At 45.0% G+C, this 20,432-nt stretch overlaps 1 protein-coding gene across 3 annotated transcripts; it reads left to right on the top strand.

Annotated features, from left to right (window-relative positions):
* The first annotated feature begins 1,169 nt into the window (after nucleotides 1-1,169).
* Nucleotides 1,170-16,716, top strand: smarca4a (SWI/SNF related BAF chromatin remodeling complex subunit ATPase 4a). 3 transcript variants are annotated; one of them, XM_076753671.1, is made up of 34 exons: nucleotides 1,170-1,368; nucleotides 4,615-4,878; nucleotides 5,208-5,340; nucleotides 6,062-6,520; nucleotides 6,707-6,805; nucleotides 6,895-7,150; nucleotides 7,623-7,749; nucleotides 7,906-8,079; nucleotides 8,329-8,502; nucleotides 8,639-8,806; nucleotides 8,912-8,962; nucleotides 9,091-9,221; nucleotides 9,362-9,428; nucleotides 9,518-9,630; nucleotides 9,846-9,993; nucleotides 10,118-10,281; nucleotides 10,422-10,488; nucleotides 10,626-10,736; nucleotides 10,849-11,091; nucleotides 11,264-11,377; nucleotides 11,549-11,656; nucleotides 11,794-11,880; nucleotides 12,012-12,058; nucleotides 12,175-12,341; nucleotides 12,523-12,686; nucleotides 12,847-13,074; nucleotides 13,669-13,746; nucleotides 13,840-14,058; nucleotides 14,172-14,434; nucleotides 14,611-14,716; nucleotides 14,816-14,917; nucleotides 15,017-15,149; nucleotides 15,244-15,383; nucleotides 16,031-16,716. In XM_076753671.1, exons 2-34 carry the CDS (start codon nucleotides 4,657-4,659, stop codon nucleotides 16,061-16,063), a joined length of 4,896 nt encoding a protein of 1,631 aa, XP_076609786.1. In that variant the 5' UTR covers nucleotides 1,170-1,368; nucleotides 4,615-4,656; the 3' UTR covers nucleotides 16,064-16,716. The 3 variants fall into 3 exon arrangements, with proteins under 3 accessions (XP_076609786.1, XP_076609785.1, XP_076609787.1); XM_076753670.1 differs by having other exon boundaries at nucleotides 12,847-13,113; XM_076753672.1 differs by lacking the exons at nucleotides 1,170-1,368; nucleotides 4,615-4,878; nucleotides 5,208-5,340; ... (21 more) ...; nucleotides 12,523-12,686; nucleotides 12,847-13,074 and adding an exon at nucleotides 13,088-13,322.
* Nucleotides 16,717-20,432: the final 3,716 nt, after the last annotated feature.

The raw sequence follows: 20,432 nt of genomic DNA, 5'->3' as shown, positions 1-20,432 counted from the left end.
CTCCAGGTTCAGCAGGAGCACCAGGGACTCGGTAAAATGCTCTGTGATCACAACCAGCTGGAAGGTCTCCTCCAGCAGAGTCGGGTCAGCCGGCCAGAGAGAGCTCCACTGCAGGCTGCTGAGACCTAAATCAAAGCTCATGGAGTTTTTTCCAAGGCCATTACGAGGCTCCTTGGGGTCCCAGAATGACTCCAGGAAAACAGACAATGCTGTGTTTACTGTCTTTTTGGTTCAGGTGAAAGCAGGAAAAGTGGAAATGTAATAAGAGAAAAGAGACATCTGATACACTTTGACGATCACAATCACATCAAGATAATGAAAAGCAGAACCATCATCCAGATTCCCAATGTGCACAGCAAAGCACAGTCACACTGACAGACTGACCCTGGACGTTTGAATACAGAGATTTAAAAATGGGCTCCGTAATAGTTCAGACACTAATGATGGTGGAGACGTTTGAAGATTTTTGAGGTGTGCGCTGTTGTCAATAATTATAGATGACTAAAAAACATTCAGTCCTACCATTAAGATGAATAATTAGTGTGATCTTACTTTTTTGTGTGTAAATGTGATTAATATAACAGTGTATGACCCACTTTCAAGTCCATCAAAAGCAACAACCTCTTTGTTGTAGATGATAAAAAGTAAATGATCTCAGGTTTGTTTAGAGCACTGCTCTTAAGAATTGAATTGGGCTGAAGTTAATTATTTGTTTAACTGACAGAAAATTAATCAGTAACATTTCTTACTTGATCAAGTCATATTTAAAGGACATGAGAAGTGATATAACCGGGTGTAGACCTGCTGTCTGGACTAAACAAGCGTCCAAGTCCAAATCCCAAAGTGTTTATCGTATTAATACATAATTAAAATACCTATTAGTTGCAGCCCTGGTATTGAATAATTTGTGCGTTTGAAGCACACATGCTGGCCATAATGACACACGGAAAACTGTCTGGTACCGTGCGTCTGTCTCTCTCCACGAACAGGCCCGGCGCTCGGCCTGGTTAAGTTTGAATCTCTGCACGTAGGAGAGTGTTTGAGTATTTTCACACAGAAATAACGGCGCAGTTTAGTGCTCATTCTTGCTGTCTCTCCCACAATAACTCGCTCTCCCCTCCCCCACGCCGGCTTCTCGCTCTTTCATCCCCCACTGTAACGCAGCCTTCACTGGGCATGCGGGCTGAGTGAGGCGGCGGAGGGGGGCGCTGCAGAGCCGCACAGGCCGGTCCCTGCGATACAATCTGCCGAGAGAGGGGGGTGAAGGAAAAAAACCAACTGGGTAGGTCGGTCTTTGTTTCTGGCTAGGAGGAAAACCAAGAGACGCTGCCACCGGTGAGGATTCAAACATCACCTTTCACCACTTGTGTAAGTTAACTGTAATTTTGTTGTTCCATCGAGGGAGTTTTGTCTGTGTTTTCCGCTGCTGTGAGCGTCTCCGTGTGCTTTTATATGGTCTTTTTTGTTGAGCAAAAAGACGAGACCGACATTACAGTAGCGCTGCTGTGGCGCGACAGTGTGCAATGAATGAAAATTGTTTTTGGAAATGTACTTAGAGCGGAGCACCCAGCCAAGGGTACGGGAGGCGCGTTGGATCAATCAGCTCCGGCGATGAGGGATGCTCTAACCTTTCACAGGACGCCGCATCTGGACAAACATCTCGAAAAACACCACATTTTTTGTGCCTAATTGGCCTGGGAGAGCGTGGCCGGCTAGGCTAACACAACTAGCTCGCTAGCATGCTAGGCACCGTCAGCAACCAGCTTATGTTTTTGTGTTTGGCTTTTACCTAGCAGGCTAGTCTGAGTCGGACTTTTTCTTTTTAGCTTTGCCGTCGGTTTAGTTGGGTCCAGTGAATACGAGTAAAGTCGTGTATCATTATGTAAAACAAGCGATTAAAACGACGGGTTTAAAGGCGGCTAGCGGACGTAACGTTAATGTGACGTTAACTATTAAATCCGGCTAGGCCTGGCTAATGCTAGCTAAGCTACCAATGCTAATAATAGTTAACCTAACTGTTAGTTCCTGTAAAAGTAAGCATTAGAACGACTGGAGTAGCACAAAGTTTTTGCTTCGAACTGCTGACTTCTCTCACTTTTAAGAGATGCTTCCGTATCAGCACGTATTGTATGTTTTTGGATAGAGCCTCGTCTATATGTTTCTTTAATCATAGTTTTGACCCATGAAGCGACAGTTTAAATTACCTCCTCTGTGTGTATGAAGCTCACATTTTGCAGATAGTTATATGCCTCACTTGTTGCTTACAAATCAGAGGTGTGATGTGAGTGGTGTGAATTACATTGTTCCATTTAGCAGCTGACCATCTGTCACATTTTGAACCAACAAGTGTTCAGGATTGGACGTATGTGAGAGGACATTTCACCCCCACAGCAGCGTAAAAACTTTAATTATTTGTGATCAGTTGTGGTTTGGAGGTTTCAGTTCGAGGTCACCCAACAAGCAGAGAGGTATTTTGTGTGTGGTTTGCACTTTGCAAAAGCACCAAACAATACATTTGAAAAACATAACAACAGCAGCACATTGCAAAAATAATAACTCAACATGTGCAGCGATCTACAGAGGTTATTGAGAGCTGCTGTCTAAATATACTGCCAGCTGTTTTAGCTGTCGCATGCACACTTTGTGGGAGATTGTTATTAACGCTGTAAATGTGGGCTGAAGCAGACAACAGTTTTCCTCTGTTTTAATATGGTGCATTGAGCTTGTTAATTTGTGGTTAGCTCAGGCTGATATCTCCATGCCTCAGCAGATCGCATCAATCATGGGTGAATTTGTGCTTCAGGGAGGATGAAAAAGGATGACCTGTCCCTTTGTGAATATGCGGAGGCTTGCACAAGTATTCATCAGGTGTATTACACTGTTTTCTGAAGTATTGTTTCAAAATTATTTACGAACAAAATCTGAAGAGTTGAGTGCATATGTATTCACCCCATTGCTGTGAAACCCCTAAGATCAAGCACAACCAGTTGCATTCAGAAGTCACAGAGCTAGAGTCCACCTGGATGCAATTTAATCTCAGTGTAAATACCTCTGTTACATGAAGGCCTCAGAGTTTGCTGAAAAAAAAAAAAAGACATTTCCAAACGAATGGCACCATGAAGACCAAGGAGATCATCAAACAGGAATGAGGTTGTCGAGAAGTTCAAAGCAGAGCTACATTATTAAAAAAAATCCTGCAAGAAGGTATCAGATGATACTAAAATTGTACTTTTTGGATCTGGTGCATAATGCTGTGCATGGTGGAAACCCAACCCAATACATCACCTCACCCTGAGCGCATCATCCCCACAGTGAATCATGGTGGTGGCAGCAGTATGCTGCAGGGGTGCTTTTCAGCAGCAGGTACTGGGAAAGTGGCCAACACTGAGGGCAAGATGGATGGAGCCAAATACAGGGCAATTTTTGAAGAACACCTGTTTCAGTCTGCAAGAGGCCTAAAGTTGGGGTGGAGGTTCACCTTACAGCCAGAGCTACACTGGAATTGTTGAAGGCAAATAATGTCAATGTCTCAGACTGGCACAGTCGAAACCTGGACCTCAAGCTGATTGAGAATCTGTTTCAAGACTTGAAAATTGCTGTTCAAAGATGGTATCCATCCAGTTGTACTGAACTTGAGCTAGAGCCAGTTTGTCAAGAAGAATATGGAAAGCTGGTAGAAACATACCCCACAAGACTTGCCACTGTGTTTGCAGCAAAAAGTGGTTCTACCAAGTATTGACTTTGGGCGTGAATACTTGTGCATAAGAAGCATGTACGTTCCTCTTGACAGTGCAATACACAGGCTGTCATATTACAGTGTTACACCTAATGTTTGTCAAACTGATCAAAAATGATTATATGATACACAGAGAACATGGATCAATCAATCAGTAATTCAGAGTTCAAAGTGTTTGCGAGTACTAGCAGCGGGAAACGGCAACAGTGAACGTTATAGCAAACGCTGGAGAAGTGAGAGAAGATGTCCTGAGACAGCCCACAGCCAGTAAAAATAACAAACGCTCTTACCCAATGCACTGCTTTGATGATCAGCTGTTGTCAGTTGTACAGGATTTTGTAGTCCTCTCTGTGTGCTGGATATTTGATTTGTTTGTCAGAAAGTGAGGAATGTATGAAAATGAAATTTGTTTTCAAAGTCATCGTTAGAACTGTCATGGTTTTATGAGGGAAGTGGGAAAAAGTACATCCCCAATTGCAGGAGCACAGACCTCTGGTAGATGATTTATGATAATGAGTATGATTTAGGCAACTGATTGAGTGAGAAGAAATAATGGTACCAGTCTCTTTGTGAGCAAATCTGTGGCACTGTAGTTTCTGGGATGCCTGACAACAGTAAGGTATCATCTGCATATAGCTGTAAGTTGTGTTTTTTGGTTTTTTTTTTGCCCTGAAGCTGTGCTTTTAATGTTGTTGTAGCCCCTAATGGCTAATGCGAGAGGTTTTAGAGCCAGGGCAAATATCAGAGAAGAGAGGGGGCCGCCCCGTTTGATCCTGTGGAGTTCAAAAGGGGCAGAAATGTTCCCATACAAATATGCATGTTCATCTGTCACAGATGGTTTCTGATCATTGCCTTAATGATGTCATCTCTCTTCACAGGGGTACTTGCTGCTTCCACACATTCCCAGCTTCCCCTGAGAGATGTCCACCCCTGACCCCCCAATGGGAGGGACACCTCGGCCCGGACCCTCCCCGGGCCCAGGGCCGTCTCCAGGAGGTATGATGGGGCCCAGCCCAGGCCCCTCTCCAGGCTCAGCCCACAGCATGATGGGGCCCAGCCCAGGACCTCCTGGATCAGGACACCCCCACCCTCCACAGGGACCCTCAGGATATCCCCAGGACAACATGCACCAGATGCATAAAGTACTAGACCTATTTTTTTAAATTCCGTTGTTTAACCTGCTTTCATTAACATATTTTCCTCTTAGGTTGAAAATTAGGTTAATGGTTTCATCTTTTGAGCTAACATTTTGCGATCACAGTGCCACCTGTCTCTGCTCTTGGGTTGGTTAACTGTTATTGACAGTCTTAATCTAAATATTACCTTTTAGAGTTGACATCTTTTAGCAGAAGAGCTAACAAACTAAGATTACTCTATACCAATATATATACTATGTAGCTTTGGAGCAGTTGTTAAATACAAGTTCCAACCTCACATCAGTATTACAGATTATTCTCTGTTTTTTAATCAGCCCATGGAAGCCATGCATGAGAAAGGAATGCCCGATGACCCCCGCTATAGCCAGATGAAGGGCATGGGTATGAGACCAGGGGGCCACAGTGGGATGGGACCCCCTCCAAGCCCAATGGACCAACATTCCCAAGGTAATGCATCACACAGCATTATGTTTTATTTCGCCTCTGCTGTAAGTTCTAGAGATGTGAAACACTGAGTAAATACATTCTCATGTTAATATCATTGTGCAGTCTGAAGATTGTCAGAGTGAATCCTCAGATAACTTGAGTTGTGTACTTAGTCAACACACAGTGGGTGAAAACAGGTTAAAATTAATTTTTCTTTCTTTTGTTTGTCCCTGGAAATACTCCACAACGGAAGAACAGATAACTGAGTCACAGATATACTGTGCTGCCTGGGTGTGTGTCTGTGTGTGTGTGTATGAACCCATCCAGCCGGTTTCTCTTCTTGTGTTGCTGCTGGTTTGGCAGCATGGGTAGACAACAGTAGGCAGGACAGCGGTAGGGGCGGGGTTGAGGGGCTTCCCCTTTCAGACAGCAACAAAGGCAGCTGCATCTACAAAACCACACAGTCAGTAAGCAAACATGGATAGGAAGAGAGAGACAGATATAGGAGCAGTACAATGACATGACGGCAGTGTCTATGATATGGAGGTGGTTGTGTGTTGAAGTGAAGTGAAGAGTGTTTTGTTCAGTCTTCTTGGTCAGTATTTGGACTTGTAGCCTGCATTTTACTAAGCTTTTAGTCAGTATTTTATCTGTCATTATGGTCAAATACAGATTAGTTGTTGGAAAACGTTATTATTTATTTTTTGGCATACCCATCACTTATCTGCTCTGTGTCCCCTAGGTTACCCCTCTCCATTAGGAGGCTCAGAGCACGCACCTAGCCCTGTCCCAGCCAATGGGCCTCCCTCTGGCCCTATGATGCCCGGAGGTCCCTCTGGCCCTGGGGCTGGCCCTATGGAGGGCAGTGGAGACCCAAACCAGGGAATGGGTCAGCCTAACCGTGGGGGTCCCCAGGGTCCAGGCGGACCCGGTGGTGCAGGAGGTGGACCAGTTGGTGCAGGTGGACCCACTCCTTTCAACCAGAACCAGTTGCACCAACTCAGGGCTCAGATTATGGCCTACAAGATGCTGGCACGCAGTCAGCCCTTACCAGAGCACCTGCAGATGGCAGTACAAGGGAAGAGGCCCATGCCAGGGATGCAGCAACAGCCAATGCCCAACATGCCACCAACTACAGGACCTGGAGCTGGGCCTGGGGCTGGTCCGGGACCAGCTCAGGCCAACTACAACAGACCACATGGTGAGTGTAATTTGTGCATCTTAAGAAAAATGTACCCACATTTGTAAGCTAAGGTCAAAACAAAGACATATTTGATTGCTCAGCAGAGACACCTTGTGGCTGAATTTATTTTATTTATTTATTTATTTTGAGCTGTCCCTTTATTTTCTAATTACCAGAAAAATCTAACCATTCTCATTGTTTCAGGCATGGTAGGTCCAAATATGGCACCCCCTGGGCCTGCAGGAGTTCCTCCAGGTATGCAAGGACAACCTACCAATGGACCCCCTAAATCATGGCCTGAAGGTAAACTGAGTCTTGAGGCTCGCCTCAGTCAGCACTGTGTATGCTGTATGTGCACACGCAGCAACACTGACCTGATTCCTCTCTTCTAGGACCAATGGTGAATGCAGCTGCGCCATCCAACCCTCCTCAGAAGCTGATTCCACCACAACCCACTGGTAGACCCTCTCCAGCTCCTCCCTCTGTGCCCCCTGCTGCCTCCCCAGTAATGCCCCCTCAGACGCAGTCCCCAGGACACCCGGCCCAACCCACTCCCATGTTACTTCACCAAAAGCAGAATCGCATAACCCCCATCCAAAAACCTCGTGGGCTGGACCCAGTGGAGATCCTCCAGGAGAGAGAGTACAGGTGAGACGGGGCAGGGAATAATATGGAAACACACAGTGATCAGTGTTGAATTGTATACTATAGTACCAAACTACCATAGACACAAACAATAATACATTTCAAAGTTAGTTAATGGCACCATGATCCTTCATAATCATTCAGTACTATAAGTATTTCAACACATGGATGGAAACTAAGAAAGTAGTTCAACTAGATAGATGCAGGCACACACAGTATATAAACTGAAGAGAAACTGACCAAAGACAGAGCCTGGCAGAGTTCCTGTTTTACTCTTGAAGAGAAATCTCATTTTTATGCATGAGCTTCATTTGGTTACAAAGATGAGACTTAAATTACATTTTGAAAGTTTCTAAATGAGAATGCCATGATTTAGCAATCCAATTCTGAGTTTTTTAAATTGTGGATGGTCAGCCTGAAGGGGAGAAAAATAGCGGTCATCACTAATATATTTGTTTAAATGTGTATTCTTCAGGCTACAGGCTCGTATTGCTCATCGTATCCAGGAGCTGGAGAACCTGCCTGGCTCTCTAGCTGGTGACCTGCGCACCAAGGCCACCATCGAGCTCAAGGCCCTGAGGCTGCTTAACTTCCAGAGACAGGTAACCATGAAGTTACCGACAGTTCAAAGAGCAGACAACTGTGGCACATATTTACCTTCTGCTCATTTAATCACTCTCCAGTGTTACTGCTCTGTCACTGTTTTCCACAGTGGAATAGATATGGTTTTTAATACGTTGTGTATTTTGTACCCACAGCTGCGTCAGGAGGTGGTGGTTTGCATGCGCCGTGACACAGCTTTGGAAACTGCCCTCAACGCTAAGGCCTACAAGCGCAGCAAGCGTCAATCTCTGCGCGAGGCCCGCATCACAGAGAAGCTTGAAAAACAGCAGAAGATTGAACAGGAGCGCAAACGTCGGCAGAAACACCAGGTACTGAAAAAACTTGTGCAGGTGGGAGTAAAGCGGCGTGGTTTATGGTAAAGGGATTCATTTAGCAGTTCAGCATACATTGGTTAGTCCCAGAGACACTACAGACCTGCTCAAGACAGCAGAAATAAGCAGGAACATTGTTTAACACAGCAACCAGAAGGTTAAAGAAAATATAAAAAGAGCTTCATTGCTGTTCACCTTGTTTCCAGAATGTAATAACAGTTGTGGCTTTGTGTGTCCTGTCGATAGGAATACCTCAACAGCATCCTGCAGCACGCCAAGGACTTTAAGGAGTACCACCGCTCCATCACAGCCAAGATCCAGAAGGCCACCAAAGCTGTCGCCACCTATCATGCCAACACTGAGCGCGAGCAGAAGAAAGAGAACGAGCGCATTGAAAAGGAGAGAATGCGGAGGCTGATGGTGAGAGTCAGATCTATTCAGGAGACACTTAAATGAAATTTAAGTCTGTATTTGCCATTGTGTGTCAGAAAGACATGGAAGACATGTTGTCTTAGTCCAACACAAGCATGTAACTTCTCTGTGAATCTGGTCCCAGGCTGAAGATGAAGAAGGCTACCGTAAACTCATCGACCAAAAGAAAGACAAGCGTCTGGCCTACCTGCTGCAGCAGACGGACGAGTACGTGGCCAACCTCACTGAGCTGGTGCGCGCCCACAAAGCCGTACAAGCTCTCAAAGAGAAGAAAAAGAAGAAGAAAAAGAAGGTAAATGTCTGTAACAAGTGTTTCTGATGTTTTTCTTTGGTACTAAATTGCATTTTTACACATGCTTTTAATTTGTTTTTGTTTTTTGTTTTTTTATCTTTTCAGAAGCCAGAGCCTGTGGATGGTGGTGCTGCTGGTCTGGGACCTGATGGAGAGGTGAGTTTAAAAGAGGATCATGTCTGTTTGAATAGGACGCCATTATTAATCTTAATGTGCAGTTTATTCATATGCCAAACATCTTCTTGACAGTATTAACGTTTTCCTCCTTTCCCCTCTTCTCCCAGCCTTTAGATGAGACCAGTCAAATGAGTGACCTTCCTGTGAAGGTCATCCACGTGGACAGTGGAAAGATCCTGACTGGGGTTGAGGCTCCTAAGGCTGGTCAGCTGGAGGCCTGGCTTGAAATGAACCCAGGGTCAGTGTCATGTCTGCCAATCAATAACTTTCACACTGTTGAATTTGTGCAGATCTTCTGGAATAAAGGGTAAAAGTTACAGCGCATAGACTGTATTTCCATGTTTTTAACCTTGGCCAAAACATTTTGTTCCTTTGCAGATATGAAGTAGCACCGCGTTCAGACAGTGAGGACAGCGGTTCAGAAGACGAGGAGGAGGAGGAGGAGGTACAGAACATAGTCATCCTTTCATCAAAGCATGATGGTCGCATGGTAAACGTGAACAGTTTTCTGACCTCTCTGTTTCTCTTTGTCAGGACGAAGATGATGAGCATCCTCAGCACTCTTCAGCTCAATCAGAGGAGAAGAAGAAGATCCCTGACCCTGACAGTGAAGACGTATCTGAGGTGGATGTCCGGCACATCATCGAGTAAGATTTTGTCTTTCTTTTCAATGACTGAGTGTATGACAACTCTAAAAATTACCACTTGTGATGAGGTTACACAGAGATACTTCAGAGCCCTCGCGGTGTCACCTTCTTTTTGTATCATAGTTGTTTTCATTTGCTGCTCTTCACTTGCCCAAAAAAGTCTCACTGTATTCTGTACCCCTCCGTCCCCACTCCACCCCTCCACCTTCCACCAGACATGCCAAGCAGGATGTAGACGATGAGTACGGCAACGCGAGTTTCAACCGAGGCCTGCAGTCGTACTACGCTGTGGCTCATGCTGTCACTGAGAAAGTGGATAAACAGTCCTCGCTGCTGGTCAACGGGCAGCTCAAGCAATACCAGGTATACAAGCAAAACGTGCTGTGAAAGCTTCGTTTATGAGGGAATCCGTTCCTTGAGAGGTTTTACGAGTGTGTAGTTTAATGAGTTGAGTGCAGCGATGCTAACCTTGACTGTTTCTGCTCAGATCAAAGGTTTGGAGTGGCTGGTGTCGCTTTACAACAACAACTTGAACGGCATCCTGGCTGATGAGATGGGTCTAGGAAAAACAATCCAGACCATCGCCCTCATCACTTACCTCATGGAGTACAAGCGCCTCAACGGGCCCTTCCTCATCATCGTACCTCTCTCGTAAGCGCCAGCACGCTTTCCTCGCCTCCTTGAGGGTTTATCTGTGACAGAGTCCTTTAACATAAAGCTGCATGAGTTGTGTTTTAATGTTTCTATGTTGAGCTGAGTAGAAACTTTTCTGTTGTGTCTTTTGTTACCAGAACTCTATCAAACTGGGTGTATGAGTTTGATAAGTGGGCGCCATCTGTTGTGAAAGTCTCCTACAAGGTCAGTGGCACCTACTTGGATATTCAGTCACTTTTTCTCATCATAGAAAGGGTTTAAAACCCAAAGTCAACCATGCATTCAGGGATTTGGCTGATTTTTTTTTTTTTTTTTTTTACATGCGTTGTTGAACTTTTCAGGGTTCTCCAGCTGCTCGTCGCGCATTCGTTCCCATCTTGCGCAGTGGAAAGTTCAACGTGCTGCTCACCACGTACGAGTACATTATTAAAGATAAGCAAGTGCTGGCAAAGGTAAGGAAGAATCTTCTGCTTAGGTTTCAGGTTCCATACAAGATGAATTCGTTCAGGCATCCATTCCTCAGTCTTTTGTTCCTCTTTATAACTTATGTATTTCTTCCCAAAGCTTCGCTGGAAGTACATGATTGTGGACGAAGGCCATCGTATGAAGAACCACCACTGTAAGCTGACCCAGGTCTTGAACACGCACTACTTGGCCCCGCGGCGTCTGCTGCTCACAGGCACTCCGCTGCAGAACAAGCTGCCTGAGCTCTGGGCTCTGCTCAACTTCCTCCTGCCCACCATTTTCAAGAGCTGCAGTACATTCGAGCAGTGGTTCAACGCCCCCTTTGCCATGACTGGAGAGAAGGTGAGTTCAGGTCTGGTTGGGGTTATTGTACATGTTGTGGAGGTGAGGTCATGAAAATTAGAAATACTCTCACATACCAGTATTTTTAAACAGCCCACATGACATGAGTTGCACAAAAAATGTTTTTTAATGAATGAACATACCCCTCTCAACCCCTCTTCTCTTCCTCAAGGTTGACCTGAACGAAGAGGAGACCATCCTGATCATTCGACGTTTACACAAGGTGCTCAGGCCCTTCTTGCTGCGCCGACTCAAGAAAGAAGTCGAGGCCCAGCTGCCTGAGAAGGTCAGCTTGCATTCAAATACACATTAATGGCTTTCATTGAGGCCAAATGTCCTCCTTTGTGATTTCATTCCTGCAGTATTTCTCCTTAACACAAATATGTGGATGTTTATCAAATAATTGCAATGATTTGGTGGCTTTCTCAAGTTTTCCCCTTATTGTTGCCTTTTGTAGGTGGAGTATGTGATAAAGTGCGACATGTCAGCCCTACAGAGGGTTTTGTACAGACACATGCAGGCCAAGGGAGTTTTGCTCACAGATGGGTCCGAGAAAGATAAGAAGGTAAGGCCATTAAAGTAATGTCTGTAAATTTCGTTGGTATACAGTGTGGGACAGTTAGTTATTTCAAAGCTCAGAGATCATTGGAAAATTAAAGCTGTATTTTCCAATTTTGTTTTTTTCTATTCTACACTTTCCAGGGTAAAGGTGGCACGAAGACCCTGATGAACACTATCATGCAACTGAGAAAGATCTGTAACCACCCCTACATGTTCCAGCACATCGAGGTAACAAACAGAAGCTCCACCTTAAACAGTCTGTCATTAAATATCTTTCATCCAAGTGGACCAGAAGACGAGAACCTGATGAAGAACGCAGATAGAATCGAATGTGACCTTCTTTTCTTCTTGTTTTCCAGGAGTCTTTCTCTGAGCATCTTGGTTATTCTGGTGGAATCGTGAGCGGGTACGTAAAGGTTGAAACCGTGTGTGTTTTGTAGTAGACGTGTGTTCTGGGAGGATGTGGACATGTGGTGCATACTGACTCATTCTTCCTCATATTCCTCTGTCTTGCGCGTCCAGCCCTGACCTGTACCGCTCCTCTGGGAAGTTTGAGCTGCTGGATCGTATCTTGCCCAAGCTGAGGGCCACCAACCACAAAGTGCTGCTCTTCTGTCAAATGACCTCACTCATGACCATCATGGAGGACTACTTTGCCTACCGTAACTTCAAGTACCTGCGTCTGGATGGTGAGACACCTCTGAGCAAGGCAAACATTAGACATTTGCCACCAACCCAGACTCTTGGAGCATGCGCTCACACTCTCTTGTAAATCAACGCCTAATGGCCATTCTTTTAAATATCTTTGGTATTTTTAGGGGTCTTGTACTGTCACCTCATCATATGGATTAATCTTTCCCCCTCCCACAGGAACGACCAAGGCAGAGGACCGTGGCATGCTGCTGAAGACTTTCAATGACCCAGCCTCTGAGTACTTTGTGTTCCTGCTCAGCACCAGGGCCGGAGGTCTGGGCCTCAACCTGCAGTCTGCTGACACAGTCATCATCTTTGACAGTGACTGGAACCCACATCAGGTACTCAAATGCAGATATATTTTGGCATTAACACAGGCCTCAGTCATGGCAGTGAATGCTAGTAATTAATAACTATAAATATTGTGTTAAAGTAACAAGTTCTGTAGTTACCACACACAGTCACCGCACCTGAACTCATCGTATGTGTGTACTCCTGCAGGACTTGCAGGCCCAGGACAGAGCCCATCGTATTGGTCAGCAGAACGAGGTGCGCGTGCTCCGCCTCTGCACCGTCAACAGCGTGGAGGAAAAGATCCTGGCGGCGGCCAAGTACAAACTGAACGTGGACCAGAAGGTCATCCAGGCCGGCATGTTCGACCAGAAGTCTTCAGGCTATGAGCGCCGGGCCTTCTTACAGGCCATTCTGGAACACGAGGAACAGGACGAGGTCGGGGCTCGAGGAGGCTGCCGCACTAGGGGGGCGTGGGTGGGTGTGATCTGAACCTGTAGCCACATCGCCCACCCACCCACATCCGCCTGTGCGCTGCTCCACCTCTTCATTCTCTCCCTTTTTTTTTTTTCTTCTCTTCTGTCTCTTCCTTATTCCCTCTTTTCTCAGGATTTGTGAGCTTTCATCAATCCAGACTCTCCTTTTCTCCCTCTTATGTATTTCTGCTTCTACACATACCTTTGATGGTTAATATGATACTTTATCTTTCATGCTTAATGTAAATGCTTTTCCTTTTTAAGACCTTTTTTTCCCTCTTTCTGCTGTTCTTGCAAATATCTTTCTCCTTTGCTTTTTAACATTCAAATGCAGTTCCAGAGATAGCTCAAGCAGATGAATATGCTAAGCTTCAGTCATGTTTTACAGACATAATACATATATTTGCAATGTCAGCATAAGGTAAATGGTAATATACATTGCATTACTTTTCTCCCTTTTGTGTAAGTGAGTCATTAGTTCAGAGACTTGGCTCTGAGGTGCCACATGAATCTGTCCTTAGTCTCTTGTCACTAACTGTGTCTCATTTGTCTGCAGGAGGAAGACGAAGTGCCCGATGATGAGACAGTCAATCAGATGATTGCCAGGAGTGAAGAGGAGTTTGAACAGTTCATGGTTAGTCCCAGTTCTAAATCTGTTATTAGCTGCTTTGTAATTTCATAACTTGACTCCACTTAAACTCCTGCTGCATTCCTTTTTTAACTCCAGCGCATGGATCTAGACCGGCGCCGCGAGGAGGCCCGCAACCCGAAGAGGAAACCTCGTCTGATGGAGGAGGACGACATGCCCAGCTGGATTTTGAAAGACGACGCTGAGGTTGAGAGGCTAACTTGTGAAGAGGAGGAGGAGAAGATGTTTGGCAGAGGATCCCGCCAACGTAAGGAGGTGGACTACAGTGACTCGCTCACTGAGAAACAGTGGCTCAAGGTGAGTTGTTGTCATGTTTAGTTTGTTACTTTGCATCTTAGGAGGCAGAAGTGAATCAATGTGAAATGAGTTTCGATCTGATTCAGCTCAATGATCATTTCTCCTCGCTGCAGGCCATAGAAGAGGGAAACCTGGAGGACATCGAAGAGGAAGTGCGTCACAAGAAGACGACCAGAAAGCGCAAGAGAGACCGTGACCATGACGGCGGCCCGGCCACGCCAAGCTCCAGCAGTGGGCGAGGGCGGGAGAAGGACGAGGAGGTGAAGAAGGCGAAGAAGCGGGGCCGCCCACCGGCTGAGAAGCTCTCACCCAACCCGCTTTCCCTCACGAAGAAGATGAAGAAGATCGTTGATGCTGTCATCAAATACAAGGATGGGTGAGAACATTACTGAGTCTAGCACTGCAGCTTTGACCATGCTGAGAGAGAACCTTGGCTTCCAGATGAACTGGATTATATCTAAGACAGCGATTATTATCTTAAGAAGCAAGTAGTAGCTTCCTCATTGGCTCACAGTGACGCATACTAAGATCACAGCCTCCTTGTCTCAACAGTAATGGCCGACAGCTGAGTGAAGTCTTCATCCAGCTGCCATCTCGCAAGGAGCTGCCTGAATACTATGAGCTCATCCGCAAACCAGTGGACTTTAGAAAGATCAAGGTGAGGATAAAATGCCTAGCTGCACAGAAAAGTTTCTTAGTGCTTTTTCATGTGGTCATTTACTGACTGCTGCCTCCCTTTGGTCCCTCTTTCCATCAGGAGAGGATCCGGAGCCATAAGTACCGCAGCCTGAACGACCTGGAGAAGGATGTGATGCTGCTGTGTCAAAACGCCCAGACATTCAACCTGGAGGGGTCTCTGGTGAGTTAAGCCACAAGCAAACGTGCTCTTGGTCAAAATAAGGAAATGGTGGAAGCCCAGGAGAGCTGTTAACATGCTCTCTGTCTGTGAACCGTTCAGATCTATGAGGACTCCATCGTGCTGCAGTCTGTCTTCACCAGCGTGAGACAGAAGATTGAGAAGGAGGACGAGAGCGAAGGAGAGGACAGTGAGGAGGAGGAAGAGGAGCCAGACGAAGGCTCAGAGTCTGAATGTGAGTATCAGAAATGCTTTACACGGAACACAGAAGCTTTGACATGATCAGATGAGGGAGGCAATTTAAACTCATGTCTTTTGCTTCTCGTCAGCTCGCTCAGTGAAGGTGAAGATTAAGCTGAGCCGGAAGGAAAAGGGGGAGCGAGGAGGGAAAGGACAGCGACGGAGAGGCCGCGGTGCCCGGGCTAAGCCTGTGGTGAGCGACGATGACAGTGAGGAGGAACAGGAAGAGGTGAGACGAGCAAGATCGTACTGAGAGTCTTCAAAGCCAGTCTTGTGTCCTCGCTGTTGGACTTATTGGAGACTGAATTGAACCAAATTCAGTCTGCAGAGTTCAGCCTTTGGAAGCATCTTTCACACATAGTTCTTGGTAGTTTATTGGGTATACCTTTCAGGCACCATTTTTGATTTTCACTTTTCACACATGCAGCTACATTCAGGAATATTACTGTTAAACGCGTCTTTGCACATGTGATGGCAATGATAAAACTACAGGCTGTCCAGCAGATGGCAGTAAAGAACAGGAAGAAGAAGGGGCAAGGCCAGTTGTATGTGAGCGTGGCAGAAGATCATTATTATTTTTAAGAACATGGCGAGGAACTGTTTTTGTAATGTATTTAATATTCAAAAAGTTTGTGAGACAAGTTGTGTTTTTTCATGAAGTAACTGCAAACAAGACGTGAATTTAAATTCATCATCAGCGGAGCCTTGTGATTGGTTCCACGTGAAAGCATCTGAACATAGCTGTTTACATTCTTGTAAAAAGTTACACAGCAGTGCAGTAAACTGTCTCCCTCTCTGGTTTGGACTGTTGGTGGCATAACTGGAATTTTTGAATGTTTTGTGCCATTTATTGACAAGAGGGTTTGTCTGTTTCAGGAGCGTTCGGCCAGTGGCAGTGAGGAGGACTGAAGTGAACCACTTGTGATTGGACCAACGGCCCACTGAGCCCCTCGACTGGACTTTATATATTTTACTTAGATACAGCAGGGAGACAGTGGGGGAAAGGACTAGTTTTACCTAGACGAGCTGACTTTTAGTGAGACAATTGTATTCTCATTAAAGTATACCATTAATTAAAAACCAATGAAAAAAAACTAAAATATGAAAGATATGAACCATCCACTTCCATATTTAAACCATTTTCCCCAGTATGAATAGTAGTGTGTCTCTTTGCCTTTTTTGTTTTCTCCTGTAAATGGAAAATGGAGAGTCTGACTTATCGACTGATCGTGGGCCATAAAGACAGCTGTTTTTTTTAAGTGGTATGAATTTTGTCGTCTTTTACTTCGAGACAAAGCGTTAACACGTGAACCAGGAGTCACTGTTCCCTGAAGTCCCCTTTTGAATGCATGTCGTGCGTGTCTGTGGAAATGCACCTGGATGTGTCTTCACTATTATCTCTGTGTTTAATTTAAGACTACAAGCGGGAGCACGGTACATCCCACCCTGCAGCCTGCTCCCTCTCAGGTTGTGTATGTAATGGGGGAGGGAGGGATAGGACCATTTTCTCGTGTCGGTGTCACTGGATTCCAAAAAGTACAATAAAGGCATCTCATGATTAATCTGTAGGCTTCACTTTTTTTTTTTGTCCAGAATGCACCGGGACAAGGTTATCAACTGCACTAACTGTATCTGTCCACTAGGTGGCCTTCTGAGAACAGGTAGCAGCGCACGAGGGGCTTGTTTACACCCTCTACCTTCATGTTCTCACTGTCATTGTGATGTTTCATGAACACAGTTTTCAGGGAAGTCACAGCCATGTATCACTTTTATTCCTGGTGTCTGTCAGATGAACAGTATCCCTTCATCAAACCCACCAGTCCTGTTATTTTAAACTGTGTGTTCTTTAATTCTATACTATTATCTGTGGATAAAATTGTATATTGTGTGTTAAATCATGCAATTGAACTTTAAATGTTTTGCTGCTTGTCACTGAAACCAGACTTTTCAACTATTTATCTATGACTTGCAGCCATTTCACAGTTCAACATATACTTTAAGACCAATTTTTCAAATGTTTGTCCATGGCTTTTACCTATTTGACCAGTTTAACTGTTTCAATGGCTACATGTTCAGATAGCTCTGATTTCTCAGTCACAACATACTGTGTAGTTTTCAGATGCAGCTGACTCAATATGTGGATTATCAAATACACTCTTTTTTTGCCAAATAAGTTGAGCTACTCTAAATTTTTTCCATGTGCTCTGTGGCAACTGCATGAGCAGCCCGCGGGTTCCTCCTGGATCATCTGATCTTAGTTTTCCAACGCCGTCCTCACTCCTCTGGGGTTACTCCCCTGACACACATACACATCCTCCTTTCCCGCACGTGATTTTGCTAGTACCTATAGAGGCACATGCTCCAACACCTGAACAAACATGAGGGGTTATATCTGCCATGAATCTGCTGTGTGGGTGATTTCTCATGCCTTGACTGAGACACCTCAGCACGATTCTCCCAGCAGACTCGTTTTCCTTTGTGAATGTGTGTTTGTACAGTTGTGTCTGTCCTTATTTCAGGAGTCATTTGCTGTTTCCTTTCGAAATATTCTCCAGATCTTTTTGTAACCACCTAATCACCTAGGATTAAAGCAGAGCCTTTAGTGTCAGAGGTCTGACTGAAACTAACAAGGACAGGAGACCTCTCAACAGCTTCCCTTGTCCCCGCACCCTTTTATTGTCTCTTCCTCTTTCAACACAGCGTCAGCCTTATCTTCTTTTTCAGGGTCAAATGTGACTTCGTGCAAGAAACAGGTCATTTACTGAGCAGCACTCCCTATCCATGCAGCCGCTCCCTACCCACGAGCCACAATGACAGCAGGGCGATCCACAAATGTATCCCTGTGCTGGCAGGGGACATTTTCAGGGGATGATGGATAGCCGAGCACATGCATGAAGTCTGGAATATTTAATGTATACCTTAAGCCAGAGAGCCTTCTTTGCCTCTGATTGGACTGTAGAAACAAAGCTGTGCCACTCTCACCCTTCCTGCTCTTCTGGAGCAGAAGCCAGAAACGTGATTAACTACATCTGGAAGAACCTGATGTGAACTTCAAGGGAGGGCACAGACAGAAAATCCGTTAGAGCCAACACACTGTTTGTTTTGTGTGTGTGTGTGTGTGTGTGTGTGTGTGTGTGTGTGTGTGTGTGTGGGGTGGGGAGGGGGGGGGGGGCGGGGGGGGGGGGGGTGTATACTGGAAGTACCAGAAAGTGTTGCCAGTGGCTGAGGTGAGAAAGTTGAGATTGTGCTTAATGAAAGGCCATCAGTTGTGGCACTCTCTGTTCACTCTGTGAACCTCACCTTCACTCTTGTTTCTATTCATGCTTTCTCTGTCAGGGCACGCAGGAATTTCTGCCTCCCCACCTATTGTTTCAATCAGAAAGGAGTGAAACAGAAAGAAGAGGATGGGGGATGTGTGTGTGCATGTTTTGGGATATGGGCTCGCAGCATTCAGCTGACTTCTCATTGGGAAGTGAGAGGTTAACTCCGGCACCGTTTAGAAAACCTTCCATGTTTCATAGTCGGTCACCCAAAGGACCCAGTTTTAGCAGAGGCCTGAAAATTCCATGTCACTTCTTATTAAATGGACCCCGATGTGCAGTAGAGTGGGGGTGAGAGGTGGGTGGGCTCACTCTCTGGAAAAGGCCAACATGGGACGGAAACAGTGCCTTGTACAGTACGTGGCACTGGATCCGTAGAGTTCCTAAAGTAGCTGCTTCAACTAAGTACAGTTGCACAAATACTGTACTTAAGTGCAATATTAAGGTACCTCTACTTTATTTGATTGTTTCTATTTTATGATCCTTTAAACTTTACTACATTTCAGAGCGATTATTTGTATCATTTACTTAAGTAAAAGTAGCGATCCCACATTATACAGATACTCCTCTACCAGTCAAATCTGAATCTTTACTTAAGTAACCAGATGTATTTACAATAAAATGTACTTAAAGTATCAAAGCAAAAGTAGTCATCATGCAGAATGCTCCCTACCCCTGACGGTATTGCTGACTCATTAACATGTAAGCAGTACTTTGGTGCTTTTACTTGACTAAAGAATCAGTGTCACTGTATCTGTATCGCATACACTTTGTTTTTCTTCCATCGTGCTGCTCTCTCTTAAAGTGGACACCACACACACATTGTATCGCTGGCAGCAGTGTGACAGCCTTGGCCTTGATCCTTGAATTCCATTTGCTTCTGTGAGGCAGATCTTCAGCCCTGAGGTGAAGACACAGCTAACCAGACTCTGTACTTAACTGCGTGGGTGACGTTTTGTTTTCACTGTGATGGTTTCCTCATGTGCTCACTTCAGCTATGACTGAGCCTGTGTCTTATGTGTCTTTGAAATGTCACTAGTTTTTATGTTAATCCGTGGAGTTATGCTGAGAGTCACACATGATAAAATGGACTCAGTCAGGGGGGTTGATAGTAACAGGGTCAGTGTATTGTGACCAGCTTATGTGCTTTAGCTTCTTGTTCTTTAAGCCACTGACAGTGTTCCAGTGCTCCTTCCATGTACATTCAAAGGAAACATCTGGATAATTGAACTATTCAATTAAAAATGTATATTCCTGAAATATATGGCGCTCTCTCTGCATGGTTCAAGGTTGTATTTTCAAGTTTTATCTTTAGATGTGCTTTATCTCTGCACCTCCTCTGATGTAAATCAGCAACGTTTGAGACTTTGAACCTGAAATAACGTGCCGCTCGTTATTTATGAGTGGTGACCTACCTCAGTTCAGGAAGTAGAGATATGAAGATGAAAGCTATGCTGATGACTTTATGGGCTATTTTTAAGATTGTATCAGGAAGTTGTACTCGCTGGTCAGTGAGCCTGTTGTATCAGTATTTTGGTCAGTTAACTTTGTACTCCATATATCTTTTGTATTTTACTTGATTAAAGTAATGACATTAATTAAATTGCATGTACACTGCATTGCCAAAAGTATTCACTCACCCAACCAAATAACTGAAATCAGGTGTTCCAATCACTTCCATGGCCACAGGTGTTTAAAATCAAGCACCAAGGCATGCAGACTGTTTCTACAAACATTTGTGAAAGAATGGGTCGCTCTCAGGAGCTCAGTGAATCCCCCTGTGGTACTAGGATGCCACCCATGCCACAAGTCCAGTCGTGAAATTTTCTCGCTCCTAAATATTCAACAGTCAACTGTCAGTGGTATTATAACAAAGTGGAAGCGATTGTGAATGACAGCAATTCAACCATGAAGTGGTAGGCCACGTAAAATGACGGAGAGGGGTCAGCGGATGCTGA

Source organism: Chaetodon auriga, chromosome 16, assembly GCF_051107435.1.
Source record: "Chaetodon auriga isolate fChaAug3 chromosome 16, fChaAug3.hap1, whole genome shotgun sequence".
Taxonomy (NCBI): domain Eukaryota; kingdom Metazoa; phylum Chordata; class Actinopteri; order Chaetodontiformes; family Chaetodontidae; genus Chaetodon; species Chaetodon auriga.
Note: the sequence above shows the minus strand (reverse complement) of the source record. Positions and strands in the feature narration are given on the sequence as shown.